Source organism: Polyergus mexicanus, unplaced genomic scaffold (assembly GCF_030449975.1).
Source record: "Polyergus mexicanus isolate NDT 795.1 unplaced genomic scaffold, iyPolMexi1.0 SCAF_13, whole genome shotgun sequence".
Lineage (NCBI taxonomy): Eukaryota > Metazoa > Arthropoda > Insecta > Hymenoptera > Formicidae > Polyergus > Polyergus mexicanus.
The window spans coordinates 4,750,663-4,774,185 of record NW_027223333.1 but is presented as its reverse complement, the minus strand read 5'-3'; the positions used below and the strand labels follow the sequence as shown (position 1 = coordinate 4,774,185).

Sequence of the window (23,523 nt, the reverse complement as noted above, 5' to 3'; positions counted from 1 at the left end):
AACGTCAACGAAATTGAGTAGAAACACTTATCAAAACACAGAGCTGAGATCGCTATGTACGCAAGTTTTTTTCGTTCGGAACGTCTTAGTTACGTGTCAGTAAGTGAGTTTAGTCGAAAATTCTTGCACGACATTAAGGAAATTGAGGATATACGTTTTACTGCGCACAAAGCTGAGATCGCTATGTACGCAAGTTTTGTTCGTTCGGAACGTCTTAGTTACGTGTCAGTAAGTGAGTTTAGTCGAATATTCTTGCACGATGTGGTGGTCGCGTGGATGTGTTCGAAGATAGGATGTCGATTGAAAGGTAGAATGCGTGGTCTATGTATCGACAATAAATATATTCTCCTGATTATATATGTACAAGTGTTAAATTTTGTGTGGCCCTGAAAAGGGCCGATTGCGTCGCGTTTAGCGACTTTTACGCGTGGCGAGGTTTTCTCGCCACGAGATGTGTGGTGTGGTTCGAGTCCACTTCAAGGGTCCTTGCCCGGACGTGCCCCTGGGCTTCGCCGGTGTGGAAACCGCTCGCCGGATACTTGTGGAGGCCCTGTGATATGCTGCCTCTGTTTGCGTGGCCGTCGTCCTGGTGGTGGCCTCCCAGTCGGAGTCGGAGGACTGCGTGGCCCGCTCCTGTTTCTGCGGTTGTCGGTGTTGCGTGCCGCGATGTACCAGGCCGCGACGATCCGTCTGGGTGGCCCGCTCCTGCTTGTCGCCTCTTTTTGCGTCGCTCCTGGGAGGTGTCAGCGGCGGTGGTGTCAGGAGTGCTGGCACCGTTGCTGGATAGGAGGGTGATGTATACCTCCTCAGTCGGATGTCCCAGGTAGCGAGCAGGCTTCTTGGAGGACGTGTGAAGTTGACGGCCGGTATCTCCAGCGGCTCCAGCTTCCAGGGCAGTAATGACCACTGTACCCGCTTGGCTGGTGGTTCGCTAGTTCGCTGTGTGCCCTCCTGGTCCGCTCTCTGCCGTAGGTCGGCCTCTGGTGAACGGGGCGGCAGCGGTCGTGAAGGCGAACCTGTTAGGGTGCTGTTTAACAGCTTTTTGACGCTCTAAGCGTATATCAAAAGAGTCGTGCTCACGTATCTGTTGCTTGCGCTCTCGAAAGCGTGAGCAGACTGTCTTGCCTTGTCGCTTCGCTACCTTATATACTGTTGTTGATGATATTCTGATAGCGAGATTTTGGTTTGCCCAATTCGCCGCCTCGCGGTTAGGTATTTGACTACCTGATCTGTTATGCACGTGCTTATCGCGTGCTCTTCGTCCTGTGCGCGGCACGTGCTCAGCGCGTGGTTTTCGTCCTGCGCGCGGCACGTGCTTAGCGCGCGGTTCTTGTTGTGCGCGTGGCACGTGATTAGCGCGTAGACCTTTATTTCCCGCGAGTATTTCGCGCGCCTTATATGGCATGCGTTTCTACTTGGTGGTGGATTATCCGCCACAGGACCCCCTTGGTTGTGGTGAAGTTCCTTTACTGGTCAATGTTGAATCTGACCGGTGGTCGTATTGGTCTTCCGGATCGGGTGTATCCCTTTTTTATTGGCTGTTTCTGTTCTTGCGTTGTTGGCGTTGCTGGCGATGTTAGCGTTGTTGGCGTTGGTTCTTCTTCTAGGACGTATGCTGGTTTCAGTCTGTCTATTGATATGTTGACTGGTTTTCCGTTGACCTTGATCTTGTATGTCTTCTCATTTCTTTGCAGTACTTCGTATGGTCCGTCGTATGGCTGTTGTAGCGCTCCGGTTGGGGCGTCATGGCGTACGAAGACTTGTGGTGTCGTTGCCATGTCCTTGAATATGAATACTGCTTTCTGTCCGTGCCTTTTTATTACGGGTCTTAACTGTTGCATAGTTTTGCGTAGTTTCTCAACTACTGTGTCTGATTGTTGCTCTCTCTCCTGTCCCTGTTGTTCCCATAGGAATTGTCCAGGGAGCCGGATTGTTTCTCCGTAAACCATTTCGGCGGGGGTTGCCTGCAGGTCTTCCTTCCATGCGGCTCTAATGCCTAGTAGTATTGTTGGTAGTACCTCCGTCCATGAGGTGGTTTGATAGCATTTGATTGCGCCCTTCAATTGTCTGTGTAAGCGCTCGACCATTCCGTTGGCTGCCGGGTGGTATGCTGTTGTCCTTATGTGCGTCGTACCGGTTAGCTGTGTTAGTTGTTTGAATAAATCTGCTTCAAATTGTCGGCCCTGATCTGTTGTAATTTTTGCTGGTGTGCCGTAGCGTGTGATCCATTCTGTGTATAAGTGTTGTGCAACTGTTTCTGCGGTTATGTCTCGTATTGGGATGGCTTCTGGCCATCTCGAAAATCGGTCTATGATGGTTAGGCAATATCGGTATCCCTTCGAAATTGGTAGAGGTCCTACAATGTCCATGTGTATATGTTGGAATCTCTGTGTGGGATTTAGGAAGTTTCCCAACGGTGTTTGATTATGCCTTGAGATTTTTGCTTTTTGGCATGGTATGCATGCTTGTGCCCATCTTGTGCAGTCTTTTTGTGCTTGTGGCCATACGTATCGTTGTGTGATAAGTTTTACTGTTGCCTTTCTTCCTGGGTGTGCCAGGTTATGTAGTGACAGGAAGATTTGTCGCCGTAGTGCTTCTGGTACGTATGGTCGTGTGATTGGCGTTTCCGTGTCACAATACAATCCGGTTATTGTTCCGGGAAGAGGTATCTTTGTTAGTTTTAATCCTTTCTTTGCTTTCAGGATCTTTTGTAACTCTGAGTCTTCCTCTTGTGCTCGAGCGAGTGCTTCGTAGTTTACTGCCTTTTCTACAGCTTCTACGCGAGAAAGAGAATCTGCCACGACGTTTTCTTTTCCGGAGACGTGTCGAATGTCGGTTGTAAATTGTCCGATCAATTCGAGGTGTCTGGCTTGTCGTGGTGAGCTGCGCAGTGGATCTTGTCTGAAGGCGAACGTAATCGGTTTATGGTCCGTGTATACTGTGAATGTTCGTCCTTCCAGCAAGTGTCTATAATGTTTTACAGCAACGTAGATCGCTAGTAGCTCTCGATCATACGGGCTATACTGCTTTTGTGCGTTGTTAAGTTTTTTACTTAGAAACGCGAGTGGCTGCCATTGTCCGTCTACTCGTTGTTGGACTACAGCTCCGATTGCGGTGTCTGAGGCGTCTGTTGTTACCGCTAATTCTGCTGCTGGATCTGGATGTGCTAGTAGTGTTGCTCGAGCTAAGCTGTTTTTACAGCTGGTGAATGCTTCTTCTAGTTCTGTCGTCCATGTGATAGGTGTTTTTCCTTTCTTCTTTGGACCTTTCAGCACGTCGTTGAGGGTTGCCTGTTCTTTAGCAGCCCCGGGGATAAAACGTCTATAAAAGTTTATTATCCCCAAGAACTGGCGCATTTGTTTAATGCTGCTAGGTTTTGGAAAGTTTCTTATGGCTTCTACTTTTTCAGGAAGTGGCCTAGTACCTTCTTGTGACACGAGGTATCCGAGAAACTTTACTTGTTTTGCCTCGAAAACACATTTGGCTGGATTTATTTTGATCCCATATGTATCTAATCTGGTAAAAACTTCTCTCATATGTTTACTGTGTTCCTCTTTTGTTTTTGAGGCTATCAGTATGTCGTCTATGTAGGCATAACAGTAATCCAGTCCGTGTAGGATTTCGTTTATAAAACGTTGGAATGTTTGTGCAGCGTTTCTCAATCCGAATGGCATGTATAGAAATTCGTAGAGTCCGAATGGTGTTGCTATTGCCGTTTTTACGATATCGGCGGGGTGTACCGGGATCTGGTTGTATGCCCGTACTAGATCGATTGTTGTGAAGATCTGTTTCTGATGCAGCGTTTGCGCGAAGTCCTCTATGTGCGGAATTGGGTAGCTGTCTGGAATCGTTCTCGCGTTTAGTTTGCGGTAGTCTCCGCATGGTCTCCAGTTATTCTCTTTCTTTGGCACCATGTGTAGCGGTGATGCCCAAGGACTTTTTGATGGTCTTATAATTCCCTCTTGTAGCAAGAGGTCGAACTCCGCTTTTGCTGCTTGTAATTTATCGGGTGCCAATCTGCGTGGTCGGCTTGCTTCCGGCTGTCCTGGTGTTGTCGCTATATGGTGCTCTGTATTATGTTTTGCTATCTTCTGCGCTCCTGCGGGCTGTGTGATTCCCGGAAACTCTGCTATTATACGGTGGTAGAGTGTTTCCTCTTTCACAACTTTTATCGAGGTGACTTCGCTGTATTTTGCCGTTCCTGGCGTGGCCAGTCCGGTCTTCCCGTCTATTAATTTTCGGTTCTTGACGTCTGGTAATAGGTGATATTGAGCCAGAAAGTCTGAGCCGATGATTGGTTGTGCTACGTCTGCTACCGTGAAGCGCCATGGAAATGCTCGTCTCAATCCCAGGTTTGGTTGCAGGGTTATCATGCCGTACGTTACGATCCTCGTGCCGTTTGCTGCGAATAGATCGAATGGCTGTCTCTGCTGATTTCCCTGCCTAAACCTGCGTGGATAGACGCTTATGTCGGAGCCTGTATCTATCAGAAATGTTATTTTTGATTTCTGGTCTTTTATGTACAGGCGGCGAGGTTCTGTGTCGCCGTCATTGGCCGCCCTCAATGACTGCTTTCCTCGTTTTTTGGCTGTTTGTACGTGCATGGTTGAGTGCATTTGCGTGCCTCTGCTCCAAAGCGTTTGTGATAATAGCATATGCCCTCTTGTTTAGGTGTTCTTTGATAATTTCGGCTCCTGCTTCTTGAGCGTTCTCTCGTGCTGCCTCGGGTGTTCCTTTGCTTCATGAACCTTGTCATCTGTGTCGTGAGTGCTGCGACCTGCTTTGTCAGCATTTCTATCTGTGCTGTCCATGGGTTGGCTGCTTGTGTTGCTGCCGTTTGCTGTCCGATTGCCGCCACGAGTGTCCGGTTGCTGACCTCGTGTATTCGGTCTGCTTGCTCTGCTACGCTGCTCAGTTCGTCCTCCGTTCGTGTAGCTAGTATTGCTTGCATTTGTGGAGGCAATCGCCCTAGCCACAAGGTCCTTAGCAGCTCGTCTGATACCGTCGTTCCGGCCAAGGTAGTCAGATGTCGTAGAAACTGCGACGATTTCCTGTCGCCTAGTTCTTCGTGCTCAAGGAGTTGCTTTATCTTTTGCGCCTGTGAATCTGTTAGGCGCTGTATGAGGGCCTTCTTGATGGCCTCGTATCTGCGAGTTGCTGGTGGCTGCGTGATGACGTCTTTGACTTCTCTTGCTTGCTTAGGTTCTATCCGTGAGAGAACGTAAGCGTACTTCGTGTTGTCATCTGTGATGCTGCTCAACGCGAACTGTCCTTCTAGCTGCGAGAACCACAGCTCCGGGTCTTCCGGCCAGAAGGGTGGGATGCGTAGTCCCATCCTGCTTGTTGGCTGGTCTTCGTCGTCGACGAGTATCGTGCTATCCTTCGGGTTTCTCGGCATCCTTCCTCGTCGGGGTCACCAATGTGGTGGTCGCGTGGATGTGTTCGAAGATAGGATGTCGATTGAAAGGTAGAATGCGTGGTCTATGTATCGACAATAAATATATTCTCCTGATTATATATGTACAAGTGTTAAATTTTGTGTGGCCCTGAAAAGGGCCGATTGCGTCGCGTTTAGCGACTCCTACGCGTGGCGAGGTTTTCTCGCCACGAGATGTGTGGTGTGGTTCGAGTCCACTTCAAGGGTCCTTGCCCGGACGTGCCCCTGGGCTTCGCCGGTGTGGAAACCGCTCGCCGGATACTTGTGGAGGCCCTGTGATATGCTGCCTCTGTTTGCGTGGCCGTCGTCCTGGTGGTGGCCTCCCAGTCGGAGTCGGAGGACTGCGTGGCCCGCTCCTGTTTCTGCGGTTGTCGGTGTTGCGTGCCGCGATGTACCAGGCCGCGACGATCCGTCTGGGTGGCCCGCTCCTGCTTGTCGCCTCTTTTTGCGTCGCTCCTGGGAGGTGTCAGCGGCGGTGGTGTCAGGAGTGCTGGCACCGTTGCTGGATAGGAGGGTGATGTATACCTCCTCAGTCGGATGTCCCAGGTAGCGAGCAGGCTTCTTGGAGGACGTGTGAAGTTGACGGCCGGTATCTCCAGCGGCTCCAGCTTCCAGGGCAGTAATGACCACTGTACCCGCTTGGCTGGTGGTTCGCTAGTTCGCTGTGTGCCCTCCTGGTCCGCTCTCTGCCGTAGGTCGGCCTCTGGTGAACGGGGCGGCAGCGGTCGTGAAGGCGAACCTGTTAGGGTGCTGTTTAACAGCTTTTTGACGCTCTAAGCGTATATCAAAAGAGTCGTGCTCACGTATCTGTTGCTTGCGCTCTCGAAAGCGTGAGCAGACTGTCTTGCCTTGTCGCTTCGCTACCTTATATACTGTTGTTGATGGTATTCTGATAGCGAGATTTTGGTTTGCCCAATTCGCCGCCTCGCGGTTAGGTATTTGACTACCTGATCTGTTATGCACGTGCTTATCGCGTGCTCTTCGTCCTGTGCGCGGCACGTGCTCAGCGCGTGGTTTTCGTCCTGCGCGCGGCACGTGCTTAGCGCGCGGTTCTTGTTGTGCGCGTGGCACGTGATTAGCGCGTAGACCTTTATTTCCCGCGAGTATTTCGCGCGCCTTATATGGCATGCGTTTCTACTTGGTGGTGGATTATCCGCCACACACGACATTAAGGAAATTGAAGATATACGTTTTTCTGTGCACAAAGATGAGATCGCTATGTACGCAAGTTTTGTTCGTTCCGAACGTCTTAGTTACGTGTCAGTAAGTGAGTTTAGTCGAAAATTCTTGCACGACATTAAGGAAATTGAGGATATACGTTTTTCTGCGCAAAAAGCTGAGATCGCTATGTACGCAAGTTTTGTTCGTTCGGAACGTCTTAGTTACGTGTCAGTAAGTGAGTTTAGTCGAAAATTCTTGCACGACATTAAGGAAATTGAGGATATACGTTTTTCTGCGCACAAAGCTGAGATCGCTATGTACGCAAGTTTTGTTCGTTCGGAACATCTTAGTTACGTGTCAGTAAGTGAGATTTGTCTAAAATTCTTGTGCAACATCAAGGAAATTGAGAAGAACCGCTTCACGGCATACATTGTTAAAATCGCTATGTACGCAAGTTTTGTTCATTCGGAACGTCTTAGTTACGTGTCAGTAAGTGAGTTTAGTCGAAAATTCTTGCACGACATTAAGGAAATTGAGGATATACGTTTATCTGCGCACAAAGCTGAGATCGCTTTGTACGCAAGTTTTGTTCGTTCGGAACGTCTTAGTTACGTGTCAGTAAGTGAGTTTAGTCGAAAATTCTTGCACGACATTAAGGAAATTGAGGATATACGTTTTTCTGCGCACAAAGCTGAGATCGCTATGTACGCAAGTTTTGTTCGTTCGGAACGTCTTAGTTACGTGTCAGTAAGTGAGTTTAGTCGAAAATTCTTGCACGACATTAAGGAAATTGAGGATATACGTTTTTCTGCGCACAAAGCTGAGATCGCTTTGTACGCAAGTTTTGTTCGTTCGGAACGTCTTAGTTACGTGTCAGTAAGTGAGTTTAGTCGAAAATTCTTGCACGACATTAAGGAAATTGAGGATATACGTTTTTCTGCGCACAAATCTGAGATCGCTATGTACGCAAGTTTTGTTCGTTCGGAACGTCTTAGTTACGTGTCAGTAAGTGAGTTTAGTCGAAAATTCTTGCACGACATTAAGGAAATTGAGAAGAACCGCTTCACGGCATACACTGTTAAAATCGCTATGTACGCAAGTTTTGTTCGTTCGGAACGTCTTAGTTACGTGTCAGTAAGTGAGTTTAGTCGAAAATTCTTGCACGACATTAAGGAAATTGAGGATATACGTTCTTCTGCGCACAAAGCTGAGATCGCTATGTACGCAAGTTTTGTTCGTTCGGAACGTCTTAGTTACGTGTCAGTAAGTGAGTTTAGTCGAAAATTCTTGCACGACATTAAGGAAATTGAGGATATACGTTTTTCTGCGCACATAGCTGAGATCGCTATGTACGCAAGTTTTGTTCGTTCGGAACGTCTTAGTTACGTGTCAGTAAGTGAGTTTAGTCGAAAATTCTTGCACGACATTAAGGAAATTGAGGATATACGTTTTTCTGCGCACAAAGCTGAGATCGCTATGTACGCAAGTTTTGTTCGTTCGGAACGTCTTAGTTACGTGTCAGTAAGTGAGTTTAGTCGAAAATTCTTGCACGACATTAAGGAAATTGAGAAGAACCGCTTCACGGCATACATTGTTAAAATCGCTATGTACGCAAGTTTTGTTCGTTCGGAACGTCTTAGTTACGTGTCAGTAAGTGAGTTTAGTCAAAAATTCTTGCACGACATTAAAAAAATTGAGGATATACGTTTTTCTGCGCACAAAGCTGAGATCGCTTTGTACGCAAGTTTTGTTCGTTCGGAACGTCTTAGTTACGTGTCAGTAAGTGAGTTTAGTCGAAAATTCTTGCACGACATTAAGGAAATTGAGGATATACGTTTTTCTGCGCACAAAGCTGAGATCGCTTTGTACGCAAGTTTTGTTCGTTCGGAACGTCTTAGTTACGTGTCAGTAAGTGAGTTTAGTCGAAAATTCTTGCACGACATTAAGGAAATTGAGGATATACGTTTTTCTGCGCACAAATCTGAGATCGCTATGTACGCAAGTTTTGTTCGTTCGGAACGTCTTAGTTACGTGTCAGTAAGTGAGTTTAGTCGAAAATTCTTGCACGACATTAAGGAAATTGAGAAGAACCGCTTCACGGCATACACTGTTAAAATCGCTATGTACGCAAGTTTTGTTCGTTCGGAACGTCTTAGTTACGTGTCAGTAAGTGAGTTTAGTCGAAAATTCTTGCACGACATTAAGGAAATTGAGGATATACGTTCTTCTGCGCACAAAGCTGAGATCGCTATGTACGCAAGTTTTGTTCGTTCGGAACGTCTTAGTTACGTGTCAGTAAGTGAGTTTAGTCGAAAATTCTTGCACGACATTAAGGAAATTGAGGATATACGTTTTTCTGCGCACATAGCTGAGATCGCTATGTACGCAAGTTTTGTTCGTTCGGAACGTCTTAGTTACGTGTCAGTAAGTGAGTTTAGTCGAAAATTCTTGCACGACATTAAGGAAATTGAGGATATACGTTTTTCTGCGCACAAAGCTGAGATCGCTATGTACGCAAGTTTTGTTCGTTCGGAACGTCTTAGTTACGTGTCAGTAAGTGAGTTTAGTCGAAAATTCTTGCACGACATTAAGGAAATTGAGAAGAACCGCTTCACGGCATACATTGTTAAAATCGCTATGTACGCAAGTTTTGTTCGTTCGGAACGTCTTAGTTACGTGTCAGTAAGTGAGTTTAGTCAAAAATTCTTGCACGACATTAAAAAAATTGAGGATATACGTTTTTCTGCGCACAAAGCTGAGATCGCTTTGTACGCAAGTTTTGTTCGTTCGGAACGTCTTAGTTACGTGTCAGTAAGTGAGTTTAGTCGAAAATTCTTGCACGACATTAAGGAAATTGAGGATATACGTTTTTCTGCGCACAAAGCTGAGATCGCTTTGTACGCAAGTTTTGTTCGTTCGGAACGTCTTAGTTACGTGTCAGTAAGTGAGTTTAGTCGAAAATTCTTGCACGACATTAAGGAAATTGAGAAGAACCGCTTCACGGCATACATTGTTAAAATCGCTATGTACGCAAGTTTTGTTCGTTCGGAACGTCTTAGTTACGTGTCAGTAAGTGAGTTTAGTCGAAAATTCTTGCACGACATTAAGGAAATTGAGGATATACGTTTTTCTGCGCACAAAGCAGAGATCGCTATGTACGCAAGTTTTGTTCGTTCGGAACGTCTTAGTTACGTGTCAGTAAGTGAGTTTAGTCGAAAATTCTTGCACGACATTAAGGAAATTGAGGATATACGTTTTTCTGCGCACAAAGCTGAGATCGCTATGTACGCAAGTTTTGTTCGTTCGGAACGTCTTAGTTACGTGTCAGTAAGTGAGTTTAGTCGAAAATTCTTGCACGACATTAAGGAAATTGAAGATATACGTTTTTCTGCGCAAAAAGCTGAGATCGCTATGTACGCAAGTTTTGTTCGTTCGGAACGTCTTAGCTACGTGTCAGTAAGTGAGTTTAGTCGAAAATTCTTGCACGACATTAAGGAAATTGAGGATATACGTTTTTCTGCGCACAAAGCTGAGATCGCTATGTACGCAAGTTTTGTTCGTTCGGAACGTCTTAGTTACGTGTCAGTAAGTGAGTTTAGTCGAAAATTCTTGCACGACATTAAGGAAATTGAGGATATACGTTTTTCTGCGCACAAAGCTGAGATCGCTATGTACGCAAGTTTTGTTCGTTCGGAACGTCTTAGTTACGTGTCAGTAAGTGAGTTTAGTCGAAAATTCTTGCACGACATTAAGGAAATTGAGAAGAACCGCTTCACGGCATACATTGTTAAAATCGCTATGTACGCAAGTTTTGTTCGTTCGGAACGTCTTAGTTACGTGTCAGTAAGTGAGTTTAGTCAAAAATTCTTGCACGACATTAAAAAAATTGAGGATATACGTTTTTCTGCGCACAAAGCTGAGATCGCTTTGTACGCAAGTTTTGTTCGTTCGGAACGTCTTAGTTACGTGTCAGTAAGTGAGTTTAGTCGAAAATTCTTGCACGACATTAAGGAAATTGAGGATATACGTTTTTCTGCGCACAAAGCTGAGATCGCTTTGTACGCAAGTTTTGTTCGTTCGGAACGTCTTAGTTACGTGTCAGTAAGTGAGTTTAGTCGAAAATTCTTGCACGACATTAAGGAAATTGAGAAGAACCGCTTCACGGCATACATTGTTAAAATCGCTATGTACGCAAGTTTTGTTCGTTCGGAACGTCTTAGTTACGTGTCAGTAAGTGAGTTTAGTCGAAAATTCTTGCACGACATTAAGGAAATTGAGGATATACGTTTTTCTGCGCACAAAGCAGAGATCGCTATGTACGCAAGTTTTGTTCGTTCGGAACGTCTTAGTTACGTGTCAGTAAGTGAGTTTAGCCGAAAATTCTTGCACGACATTAAGGAAATTGAGGATATACGTTTTTCTGCGCACAAAGCTGAGATCGCTATGTACGCAAGTTTTGTTCGTTCGGAACTTCTTAGTTACGTGTCAGTAAGTGAGTTTAGTCGAAAATTCTTGCACGATGTTCAAGATCGAACATATTTGCTTCGCGTTATTCGTTCGCTTTAGTTCTCATGTCAAACGGCCGTGAAATTCCTGCGTGTTTACTTGTCGCGGTATCGCGGAAGGACGAGAGAGAGAGAGAGCCTAGCGCGTTCGTATGTTTTCGTTCGCTCTCTTTCGCGTATGTTTCGAATGTTTCCTGTCGCTCTCCGGCTAAGTGCGTGATCATGCTCTACGAGAGTGACCGAAAGGAATGTCAGTTTTTATAATTTAGTCCGTAGTTGCCGATCCTATTTGGGATCATCTACAGTTTAGTTCCTCTTGGAAGGCCGCACGCGACACATCGCATCAGCAGTGTCGCGAACGCAAGTTTCGCGTCTTTCGCCAGCGGCAGCGATATTCCGAACCGCTTGCCCTGCACCAGTGCGGAAACCAAATACAAAAGGTGCGGGCGATTGAATCGTGCCGAGTGCATCGCCGCCGCGCTTAACTCTATATCGTCGGCCCTGCCCCGCGCTCGCGGCTCAGGGCGCGTTTCGATCTTCAGGACTCTGTGTCGCTCTCCATTAAGCGCAATTATTATTGTGACGATCGACGGGAAGACTCGCGTCTGAGGTGCGTAAACGCGATCGCGCTGGCCATCCCGCGCCCCGACAAGATTTCCGCTCTCGCGTTACCGCTCGGTTACCGAGCCGGACATTACGTCACAACATAAGTCGCTCGTCAAGATTTCCGTCAATCGTCGGATTCGCGCCTCAGCGTTCCGTCAGTTTCAATTCCCGTCGGCCGCCTCATGTAACTGTCTGTGCAATAAAGTATTCTGTCAGTGCCTGTTATACTTTGTGTTTCGTCATTCTCGCATCCACTTCCGATCCGATAGCGATTCATATCGAGCAACGTTCCCGATCGCGTGCCTCTCTCGAGGCTTGTGCCGGTATTCGCATTCGCATTCTCGCGGCGCGGGGATCCTCCTCCGCTCACGAACACACGACATTAAGGAAATTGAGGATATACGTTTTTCTGCGCACAAAGCTGAGATCGCTATGTACGCAAGTTTTGTTCGTTCGGAACGTCTTAGTTACGTGTCACTAAGTGAGATTTGTCTAAAATTCTTGCGCAACTTCAAGGAAATTGAGAAAAACCGCTTCACGGCATACATTGTTAAAATCGCTATGTACGCAAGTTTTGTTCCTTCGGAACGTCTTAGTTACGTGTCAGTAAGTGAGTTTAGTCGAAAATTCTTGCACGACATTAAGGAAATTGAGGATATACGTTTTTCTGCGCTCAAAGCTGAGATCGCTATGTACGCAAGTTTTGTTCGTTCGGAACGTCTTAGTTACGTGTCAGTAAGTGAGTTTAGTCGAAAATTCTTGCACGACATTAAGGAAATTGAGGATATACGTTTTTCTGCGCACAAAGCTGAGATCGCTATGTACGCAAGTTTTGTTCGTTCGGAACGTCTTAGTTACGTGTCACTAAGTGAGATTTGTCTAAAATTCTAGTGCAACTTCAAGGAAATTGAGAAGAACCGCTTCACGGCATACATTGTTAAAATCGCTATGTACGCAAGTTTTGGTCGTTCGGAATGTCTTTGTTAAGTGTCAGTAAGTGAGATTTGTCTAAAATCCTTGTGCAACATCAAGGAAATTGAGAAGAACCGCTTCACGGCATACATTGTTAAAATCGCTATGTACGCAAGTTTTGGTCGTTCGGAATGTCTTAGTTACGTGTCAGTAAGTGAGATTTGTCTAAAATCCTTGTGCAACATCAAGGAAATTGAGAAGAACCGCTTCACGGCATACATTGTTAAAATCGCTATGTACGCAAGTTTTGTTCCTTCGGAACGTCTTAGTTACGTGTCAGTAAGTGAGTTTAGTCGAAAATTCTTGCACGACATTAAGGAAATTGAAGATATACGTTTTTCTGCGCAAAAAGCTGAGATCGCTATGTACGCAAGTTTTGTTCGTTCGGAACGTCTTAGCTACGTGTCAGTAAGTGAGTTTAGTCGAAAATTCTTGCACGACATTAAGGAAATTGAGGATATACGTTTTTCTGCGCACAAAGCTGAGATCGCTATGTACGCAAGTTTTGTTCGTTCGGAACGTCTTAGTTACGTGTCAGTAAGTGAGTTTAGTCGAAAATACTTGCACGACATTAAGGAAATTGAGGATATACGTTTTTCTGCGCACAAAGCTGAGATCGCTATGTACGCAAGTTTTGTTCGTTCGGAACGTCTTAGTTACGTGTCACTAAGTGAGATTTGTCTAAAATTCTTGTGCAACATCAAGGAAATTGAGAAGAACCGCTTCAAGGCATACATTGTTAAAATCGCTATGTAGGCAAGTTTTGGTCGTTCGGAATGTCTTAGTTACATGTCAGTAAGTGAGATTTGTCTAAAATCCTTGTGCAACATCAAGGAAATTGAGAAGAACCGCTTCACGGCATACATTGTTAAAATCGCTATGTACGCAAGTTTTGTTCCTTCGGAACGTCTTAGTTACGTGTCTGTAAGTGAGTTTAGTCGAAAATTCTTGCACGACATTAAGGAAATTGAGGATATACGTTTTTCTGCGCTCAAAGCTGAGATCGCTATGTACGCAAGTTTTGTTCGTTCGGAACGTCTTAGTTACGTGTCAGTAAGTGAGTTTAGTCGAAAATTCTTGCACGACATTAAGGAAATTGAGGATATACGTTTTTCTGCGCACAAAGCTGAGATCGCTATGTACGCAAGTTTTGTTCGTTCGGAACGTCTTAGTTACGTGTCAGTAAGTGAGATTTGTCTAAAATTCTTGTGCAACTTCAAGGAAATTGAGAAGAACCGCTTCACGGCATACATTGTTAAAATCGCTATGTACGCAAGTTTTGGTCGTTCGGAATGTCTTTGTTAAGTGTCAGTAAGTGAGATTTGTCTAAAATCCTTGTGCAACATCAAGGAAATTGAGAAGAACCGCTTCACAGCATACATTGTTAAAATCGCTATGTACGCAAGTTTTGGTCGTTCGGAATGTCTTAGTTACGTGTCAGTAAGTGAGTTTAGTCGAAAATTCTTGCACGATATTAAGGAAATTGAGGATATACGTTTTTCTGCGCACAAAGCTGAGATCGCTATGTACGCAAGTTTTGTTCGTTCGGAACGTCTTAGTTACGTGTCAGTAAGTGAGTTTAGTCGAAAATACTTGCACGACATTAAGGAAATTGAGGATATACGTTTTTCTGCGCACAAAGCTGAGATCGCTATGTACGCAAGTTTTGTTCGTTCGGAACGTCTTAGTTACGTGTCACTAAGTGAGATTTGTCTAAAATTCTTGTGCAACATCAAGGAAATTGAGAAGAACCGCTTCAAGGCATACATTGTTAAAATCGCTATGTAGGCAAGTTTTGGTCGTTCGGAATGTCTTAGTTACATGTCAGTAAGTGAGATTTGTCTAAAATCCTTGTGCAACATCAAGGAAATTGAGAAGAACCGCTTCACGGCATACATTGTTAAAATCGCTATGTACGCAAGTTTTGTTCCTTCGGAACGTCTTAGTTACGTGTCTGTAAGTGAGTTTAGTCGAAAATTCTTGCACGACATTAAGGAAATTGAGGATATACGTTTTTCTGCGCTCAAAGCTGAGATCGCTATGTACGCAAGTTTTGTTCGTTCGGAACGTCTTAGTTACGTGTCAGTAAGTGAGTTTAGTCGAAAATTCTTGCACGACATTAAGGAAATTGAGGATATACGTTTTTCTGCGCACAAAGCTGAGATCGCTATGTACGCAAGTTTTGTTCGTTCGGAACGTCTTAGTTACGTGTCAGTAAGTGAGATTTGTCTAAAATTCTTGTGCAACTTCAAGGAAATTGAGAAGAACCGCTTCACGGCATACATTGTTAAAATCGCTATGTACGCAAGTTTTGGTCGTTCGGAATGTCTTTGTTAAGTGTCAGTAAGTGAGATTTGTCTAAAATCCTTGTGCAACATCAAGGAAATTGAGAAGAACCGCTTCACAGCATACATTGTTAAAATCGCTATGTACGCAAGTTTTGGTCGTTCGGAATGTCTTAGTTACGTGTCAGTAAGTGAGATTTGTCTAAAATCCTTGTGCAACATCAAGGAAATTGAGAAGAACCGCTTCACGGCATACATAGTTAAAATCGCTATGTACGCAAGTTTTGTTCCTTCGGAACGTCTTAGTTACGTGTCAGTAAGTGAGTTTAGTCGAAAATTCTTGCACGACATTAAGGAAATTGAAGATATACGTTTTTCTGCGCAAAAAGCTGAGATCGCTATGTACGCAAGTTTTGTTCGTTCGGAACGTCTTAGCTACGTGTCAGTAAGTGAGTTTAGTCGAAAATTCTTGCACGACATTAAGGAAATTGAGGATATACGTTTTTCTGCGCACAAAGCTGAGATCGCTATGTACGCAAGTTTTGTTCGTTCGGAACGTCTTAGTTACGTGTCAGTAAGTGAGTTTAGTCGAAAATTCTTGCACGACATTAAGGAAATTGAGGATATACGTTTTTCTGCGCACAAAGCTGAGATCGCTATGTACGCAAGTTTTGGTCGTTCGGAATGTCATTGTTACGCGTCAGTAAGTGAGATTTGTCTAAAATCCTTGTGCAACATCAAGGAAATTGAGAAGAACCGCTTCACGGCATACATTGTTAAAATCGCTATGTACGCAAGTTTTGTTCGTTCGGAACGTCTTAGTTACGTGTCAGTAAGTGAGTTTAGTCGAAAATTCTTGCACGACATTAAGGAAATTGAGGATATACGTTTTTCTGCGCACAAAGCTGAGATCGCTATGTACGCAAGTTTTGTTCGTTCGGAACGTCTTAGTTACGTGTCACTAAGTGAGATTTGTATAAAATTCTTGTGCATCTTCATGGAAATTGAGAAGAACCGCTTCACGGCATACATTGTTAAAATCGCTATGTACGCAAGTTTTGTTCGTTCGGAACGTCTTAGTTACGTGTCAGTAAGTGAGATTTGTCTAAAATTATTATGCAACATCAAGGAAATTGAGAAGAACCGCTTCACGGCATACATTGTTAAAATCGCTATGTAGGCAAGTTTTGGTCGTTCGGAAGGTCTTAGTTACATGTCAGTAAGTGAGATTTGTCTAAAATTCTTGTGCAACATCTGATCGCGTCGTAACCTTGAGATGACCGTACGCGCGATGAGATGAAAATGCCGGGACCGCCCAGCGCTGAGCGCGGAGTGCGCGTAACACGATTCCGCAGAATCGTTGGAGGACAGACGATCACAAACGGAAAGAGAAAGAAAAGAGGCAGGATTATGCACGCAACTGAACCCTCTAAGTTTATTTCAGGTCACAAAATTAACAATAGCTGGACACTTGGTCGTGATACTCGACACGCAGCGGAGAACGAGATAGCGCTGGCCGACTATATCGTGCGAGATCGACGGCTTAGACGATCATCGGAAAGCTTCCGTTTCGTGTCCTTTTCACTGCCGAGTAATAGCGCGACAGAGATCTTGTCGCGAAAGCGATTGATGAGATTCTTCGCAATTAGCGCGAACTGGATTAGCGCCCGTAATAACAACTACTTTCGACGCTGAGACGAGCCTAGGCCGATAGACGCGGGCACGAGACACAGCGAAAATGTGTGGTCGGCAGGCGAAATCGGGCGCAAGACTGTCGAAACGATGGGCAAATTTTACGGCATGGAATTCCGCCGGTTACTGTCGCTAAATTTCGATGATCTCATTGGCGGTGAGAAACATCGCGCGATCGTCTCGGCGTATTGCGAGTGATACGAAAAACCGGCAAAATCGTGAAAGGAATGGCAAAAAAAAAGGGGGGCCGAATGCGAAAGAAAGCGAACGCGGGTTAGTTGTTTACGCGCTCGCCCGCTACCGAATTTCCGATCCAAAATATTTGCCTTAGCTATCGCGATATAATTTTGATGAATGTTCGAGAATAACTTTTAACGGGCAAGTTTGAACATACCGCCCGCCTTGAAACGCGGGTTTCAATAGCTCGAAATTCAAGAGAATTAGGCCGCACCGCCCGCTGGTCGCGAGACGGTCTGCATGATACACTAAGTTATGTCTATACGCTTATAAAGAAGTATAAAGTAATTAGAACTATGATCGAAATGCCCATAATAGTAGAATGGGCTCACACGAGCGATAAGTCACGGCCTTACAATATAATTTGGGTGCTACTGATTTGCTAGTTAGGCGCAACGCTGTCGACTGGCAGAGCACAGAGCTTCACGATCGGGCGCCTGAATTCCGAGGTGGCGGTTTTTACCGTCACCACTCTCGTTAAACTATCCGACCCGGGATGAAGCTGGGTGATCCGCCCGAGTTCCCATTTGCAGGGAGGTAAATTTGTATTACGTAACAAGACCAATTGGCCGAGTTTAACCGCTGGTTGAACCTTTTGCCATTTGTGTCGCTGTTGCAACGTATTTACATAGTCGCACGCCCAGATTTTCCAAAACCGCTCTGACACGTGTCGAATAAGTTGCCATCGAGACAATCGGTTTTCGGTCAGCGAAACAAGAGATGGTTCCGGCGGAACGGTGAGGGCTTGACCGATCAAAAAATGGCCCGGAGTAAGGCTATCAAACTCGTCAAGCGAATCCGACAACGGCGCGAGAGGACGCGAATTTAGACATGCTTCAATCTTGCATAACAGAGTGGTGAATTCTTCGAATGTGAGCGTGTGCTCACCTAGGACGCGTCGCAGGTGATGTTTGACACTCCGCACGCCTGCTTCCCACATTCCACCGAAATGCGGGGCTGACGGTGGAATAAAATTCCACGTTACGTTATCACACGCGGTTTTGTTAAGAAAATTCGGATCGCGGATCGCCGATTGATAGGCAATCTGGAGCTCTTTATCGGCTCCCACGAAGCTAGTTCCGTTATCCGAATACATCGAGTGCGGAAGGCCTCGACGAGAGCAAAATCTCAAATACGCATTGAGAAATGCTGCAGTAGAGTAGTCGACAACTAACTCTAAATGAATGGCGCGTGTAGCCAGACATACAAACAATGCAATGTATGCCTTTCGCGAGACAACTCCTCGACCGGCAGAGGCCCGAACTCTGACCGGTCCCGCGTAGTCTAGACCGCAATGCGAAAAGCATCGTGGCGGAGGCGAGACTCGCATCGCGGGAAGATCCCCCATGAGCTGCGTCGGGACAGCCGCGCGCTCTCGAACGCAAACAATGCATCTGTGGATCACTGCTTTTACCATGCTCCGAGCGCGAAGAATCCAATAGGCTTGACGGAGGATGCTCAGAGTGAGCTGCGACCCGCCATGCAACGCCCGAGTGTGCGCTTGTAACACTATAAGCTGCACTAGCGGGTGCGAGGCTAACAAGATTGGATGTTTGACTCGATACGGAAGAGGAGCGTGGCGCAGGCGGCCCCCTACACGAAGGATCCCGTCGGCATCGAGAAACGGCAAAAGACTTACGATAGGGCTTCGAGACGCGACCCGCTGTCTTTTGGTCAACTGATTGATCTCATCAGAGAATAAGTTAATTTGGATGCGTTTGATCCAAAAGGTCGTTGCCAACCCGACGTAGACTGAATTGATAGCCTTGCTCGGTTGAGCGTTGGCTCGAGAGTCGACCTTACAATGTCGACAAGCATAAATAAATTTAAATAGATATGCGGTAACGCGAAGCAATTTAGGCCACGACGAATATCGTGACGCAAGATCCCAGTGAGTTGGAAGCTCAGAAACATTTAACGCGATAACCTTTTCTTCCACGTTGTGAGGAACAGGGTGAGAAACAGGCTCGGGAGGCCAATCCTCCTTGGGGTGTTTAAGCCAGGATGGTCCATGCCACCAAATGGCATGATTGATTAGTTCGTCGCCAACTAATCCACGCGACGCACAATCCGCGGGATTATCCGAAGTAGGCACGTGACGCCAGTCAGTATCCGGTAAGCGAGATTGAATCTCGGTGACACGGTTGGCGACAAAGGTTTTCCACCGAGATGGATGAGAGCGCAACCATGTGAGGACGATAGTTGAATCTGTCCAACAGACACAGGGAAGCGGTTTTGATTTGAATGATCTTCTGACGAAATCAATGAGTCGAACAAGGAGTAATGCCGCGGAAAGTTCGAGACGAGGAACAGTGAGAGGCGCAATTGGCGCGACCCTTGATTTGCCAGCGAGCAGAGTGACAACAATATTGCCAGAGCCGGAGACAACCTTAAGATAAACCGCGGCGGCATATGCGAGCGTCGAAGCGTCTGCGAAACCGTGAAGTTCGATATGCGCGACATCGCTCTGAACTCCGGTCCACCGATCAATTTGAAGGTCGTTGAGATGCGAAAGCTTTGAATGAATCGATTGCCATTTGCCTAGAAGAGGCTCGGGAATGACATCGTCCCATAAGAGCTTGCGCCGCCAAAGCTGTTGCATAAAAATCTTAGCCGATACTGTGACAGGAGTGACCCAGCCTAATGGATCGTAAAGTTTCGCGATGGTCGATAAAATCGCGCGCTTGCTCCACGGAAGAGAGTCATTCAACGAAACTTTAAACTGGAAGACGTCGCGCGTCGGATTCCAGACGATACCGAGGACCTTGAGTTTATCGTCAGTTGCGATCGGTTTCTCAAAGGCTAAGCCGTGATCAGAAGGATCAATGTCTTCAAGCATACTCGACGAGTTACTAACCCACTTGCGTAAGGTGAATTTACCGCATTGCAATAAGGCGACGAGCTGGTCTCGAGATTGACGAACGAGCGTTGGGTCATCACCGCCGAATAGAACATCGTCAACATAGATCTGATCCCGTAAAATAGGAGTCGCGAGTGGAAACCGATGCCCGTCATCATCGATCAAGCTTCTTAGAACCCGAAGTGCCAGATACGGAGCGCACGTCATACCGTAAGTGACGGTGAGCAGTTGATAATCGATGGGATCCTCTGAGTCGCCTTTCCAGAGAACGCACTGATAATGAACGTCGCGAGGGTCGATCAATATTTGACGATACATTTTCGCAATGTCTGCAGCATAAACGTATTTAAAATGCCGCCACTGCAAGATAATCGCGGGTAACTCAGTTTGCAACTTGGGACCAGCGAACAAGTGGTCGTTGAGCGACGAGCCGTTTGACGAAACGCTTGACGCATTAAATACCACGCGCAAATGCGTCGTAGAACTGCCGTCACGAAATACCGGGTGATGCGGAATGTATACGCGTTGATCCGACGATTCGTGGTTTATCGACGCCCGACGCATATGCCCGAGCGTCTCATATTCGCTCATAAAATTAGAATACTCCATCTGTAAATCGGCATTCGATCGGAACCGCCGAGTCAACGACTTGAAGAGGCGCTCGGCCGTGAGCCGAGAACGTCCGATGTCAATCGGCGGACCTCGCTTGAAGGGCAACCGCACTATATAGCGCCCGTCGGCATCGCGCGAATGCGTGTCGCGAAAATGAGCCTCGCACTGTTCATCTTGCGGCGTAAGAATGTGAGATTGAGGGAGCTCCTCAATCTCCCAAAATTTTTGAATGTCCTTGGCGAGGGTATTAATTGAGGTGCAGTGGTGCACCGTAATATGACTGGTGGAGCAGATTGTCGAACCGTTCCCAGCAGGAAAACGAGAAGTCTGAGCATTTGCCGTTAAGGGACCGGAGATTACCCAGCCAAAGATTGATTCTTGCGCCGCGAGTTGGCCGAGCTTGCCCTTCCGACGACCGTCAAGAAGAACATCATGATAGACATCCGACCCGAGAATGAGTTGAATTGGGTCGGAGCTGGTCGGATCAGCATCCGCCCATTTTAAATTTGTCAAATGCGGATACGCTGCATAGTCTGACACGCGTTTCGGACGATATGCCGTTAACGTTGCCATAATCAATGCTGTTGTTGACACCGACGGGGCGTCAGAATCGCGAGAAGAAACTACGATCGCGGCGGCATGTCGGAGCGTTGCGACGGGAGTGCCTCCAAGGGCAGCGATTGCAGTTGGCATGCGAATTCGCTTTGCACGCAACAATTGAGCTAAATTCTCGGAAATAATCGAAGCTTCCGAGCCCTGATCAATCAAAGCCCTCACCGTAGCCGAACGGCCGGAGGCGACCTTGACTCTAACTAACGCGGTCGCTAAAAGAACCGGCGGTCGCACGCCAGGTTTCGTGGAAGCTGACAACGAATTGACCGTGTCTGCTGAGATTGTGGCCGACGGCGAAAGTTGCGGTGTTAGAGTATAAGATCCAGAACTAGAATCCGACTCAGCGTGGAGCATGGTGTGATGTCGTTTGTCGCACGATCGACAAGTATATTTGCTTTTGCACTCTTGAGCGGAGTGACGAGCACTCAAGCAGTTAAAGCACCGCTTGAACCTTTTTACTGTTTCCCGACGCTGAGTCGCATTCTTTCCTATAAACTCTGGACATGCGTTGAGATAATGCCGGGCCTTGCACAACGGGCAAGCTGCCAGCGCGACGGTAGAAGCAGTGGCGACATTGACGCGCGAGGATGTCGCTGATTTTGACGCAGGTTTAGCGGTGGAATTAAACGCACACTCTTCCAACGCGCGAATTCGAGAAAACAGAAATTTATTGAGATCTTCATACGTCGGTGGCGTATCGACATGATGAGTATGAAGAGTCCACGCTTTTCTAGTTGCCGCGTCCAATTTTTGCGAAAGAAGGTGAACGAGAATATCGTTCCAAAGATTGCTCGGAGTTCGATCTAAATTTTGCAATGACGCAATCGCGATATTAGCCTTATCGCATAAAAACTGTAAGTCAGACGCGGACTCCTTTGATACTGCCGATAAGCCGAGCAACGTAGAAAGATGTGAAGTTAGCAACCGTCGCTTATTTTCAAATCTCGCTGTTAACGCGTGCCATGCAATTGGAAAATTCGTTGCCGTGATCGCAATATTCCCGATTGTCTCAAGTGCGCGACCCTTTAATGAAGAGGCGAGAAAATGCATGCGCGCGAAATCGCTCACGTCTTTATTGTTAATAATAAGCGCGGTAAATCGATCGCGGAAATTCTCCCATTCCGCATAATTGCCGTCGAACGGTGGCAAGCGAATCGGCGGAAGATGGGAGAGCGAAAGAGCGGACGCGTCGGGATTCGAATGTCCGCTCATGATAGACTGGTTTGGACTTAATGGCGGCTCGAGCTCCTCTAAGCACTCCACCATGTGTTCCCACGTTGTGTTGTACACCTCCTCCGTCTTGTCGAACGTCGCCTTGGTAAAGTAATCCATGGTAATCTGGTCGGAAACTGGAATCGTCCTCGTCATGATGACGTGACCTTCCCGGAAAGGACGCCACAGTTCCTTGAGAGCGGAGATACGTGTGCGAACCTTCGCCGCCGTCAGATTATTTCTCCCTATTTTCTTGAAGTTTTCAAGCGCACGCTCGATCGAGCGTTGGAGCGCCGCTTGCGACGCCAATAATTCGGACATTATGTCCGCACAAAATGACACTCACTCGGGACGAAAGCGTTCTGTCCTCCACCCGCACTCACGATCCGGCTCGAAGGACCAACAAATGATCGCGTCGTAACCTTGAGATGACCGTACGCGCGATGAGATGAAAATGCCGGGACCGCCCAGCGCTGAGCGCGGAGTGCGCGTAACACGATTCCGCAGAATCGTTGGAGGACAGACGATCACAAACGGAAAGAGAAAGAAAAGAGGCAGGATTATGCACGCAACTGAACCCTCTAAGTTTATTTCAGGTCACAAAATTAACAATAGCTGGACACTTGGTCGTGATACTCGACACGCAGCGGAGAACGAGATAGCGCTGGCCGACTATATCGTGCGAGATCGACGGCTTAGACGATCATCGGAAAGCTTCCGTTTCGTGTCCTTTTCACTGCCGAGTAATAGCGCGACAGAGATCTTGTCGCGAAAGCGATTGATGAGATTCTTCGCAATTAGCGCGAACTGGATTAGCGCCCGTAATAACAACTACTTTCGACGCTGAGACGAGCCTAGGCCGATAGACGCGGGCACGAGACACAGCGAAAATGTGTGGTCGGCAGGCGAAATCGGGCGCAAGACTGTCGAAACGATGGGCAAATTTTACGGCATGGAATTCCGCCGGTTACTGTCGCTAAATTTCGATGATCTCATTGGCGGTGAGAAACATCGCGCGATCGTCTCGGCGTATTGCGAGTGATACGAAAAACCGGCAAAATCGTGAAAGGAATGGCAAAAAAAAAGGGGGGCCGAATGCGAAAGAAAGCGAACGCGGGTTAGTTGTTTACGCGCTCGCCCGCTACCGAATTTCCGATCCAAAATATTTGCCTTAGCTATCGCGATATAATTTTGATGAATGTTCGAGAATAACTTTTAACGGGCAAGTTTGAACAACATCAAAGAAATTGAGAAGAACCGCTTCACGGCATACATTGTTAAAATCGCTATGTACGCAAGTTTTGTTCGTTCGGAACGTCTTAGTTACGTGTC

The 23,523-nt window shown here is 46.6% G+C and overlaps 2 protein-coding genes across 2 annotated transcripts; both read right to left on the bottom strand.

Moving 5' to 3' along the window:
- Positions 1-4,561: 4,561 nt before the first annotated feature.
- On the bottom strand, positions 4,562-5,398 carry LOC138938994 (uncharacterized). The gene has a single exon (XM_070306418.1). The coding sequence runs from the start codon at positions 5,396-5,398 to the stop codon at positions 4,562-4,564; it is 837 nt and encodes a 278-aa protein (XP_070162519.1).
- Positions 5,399-17,277: 11,879 nt separating this feature from the next.
- Positions 17,278-22,512, bottom strand: LOC138938993 (uncharacterized). The gene has a single exon (XM_070306417.1). The coding sequence runs from the start codon at positions 22,510-22,512 to the stop codon at positions 17,278-17,280; it is 5,235 nt and encodes a 1,744-aa protein (XP_070162518.1).
- Positions 22,513-23,523: the final 1,011 nt, after the last annotated feature.

Bases quoted from the DNA above. Each gene is read 5' to 3' on its own strand.
- LOC138938994 (XM_070306418.1), bottom strand. From the start codon at position 5,398: ATGCCGAGAAACCCGAAGGATAGCACGATACTCGTCGACGACGAAGAC.
- LOC138938993 (XM_070306417.1), bottom strand. From the start codon at position 22,512: ATGTCCGAATTATTGGCGTCGCAAGCGGCGCTCCAACGCTCGATCGAG.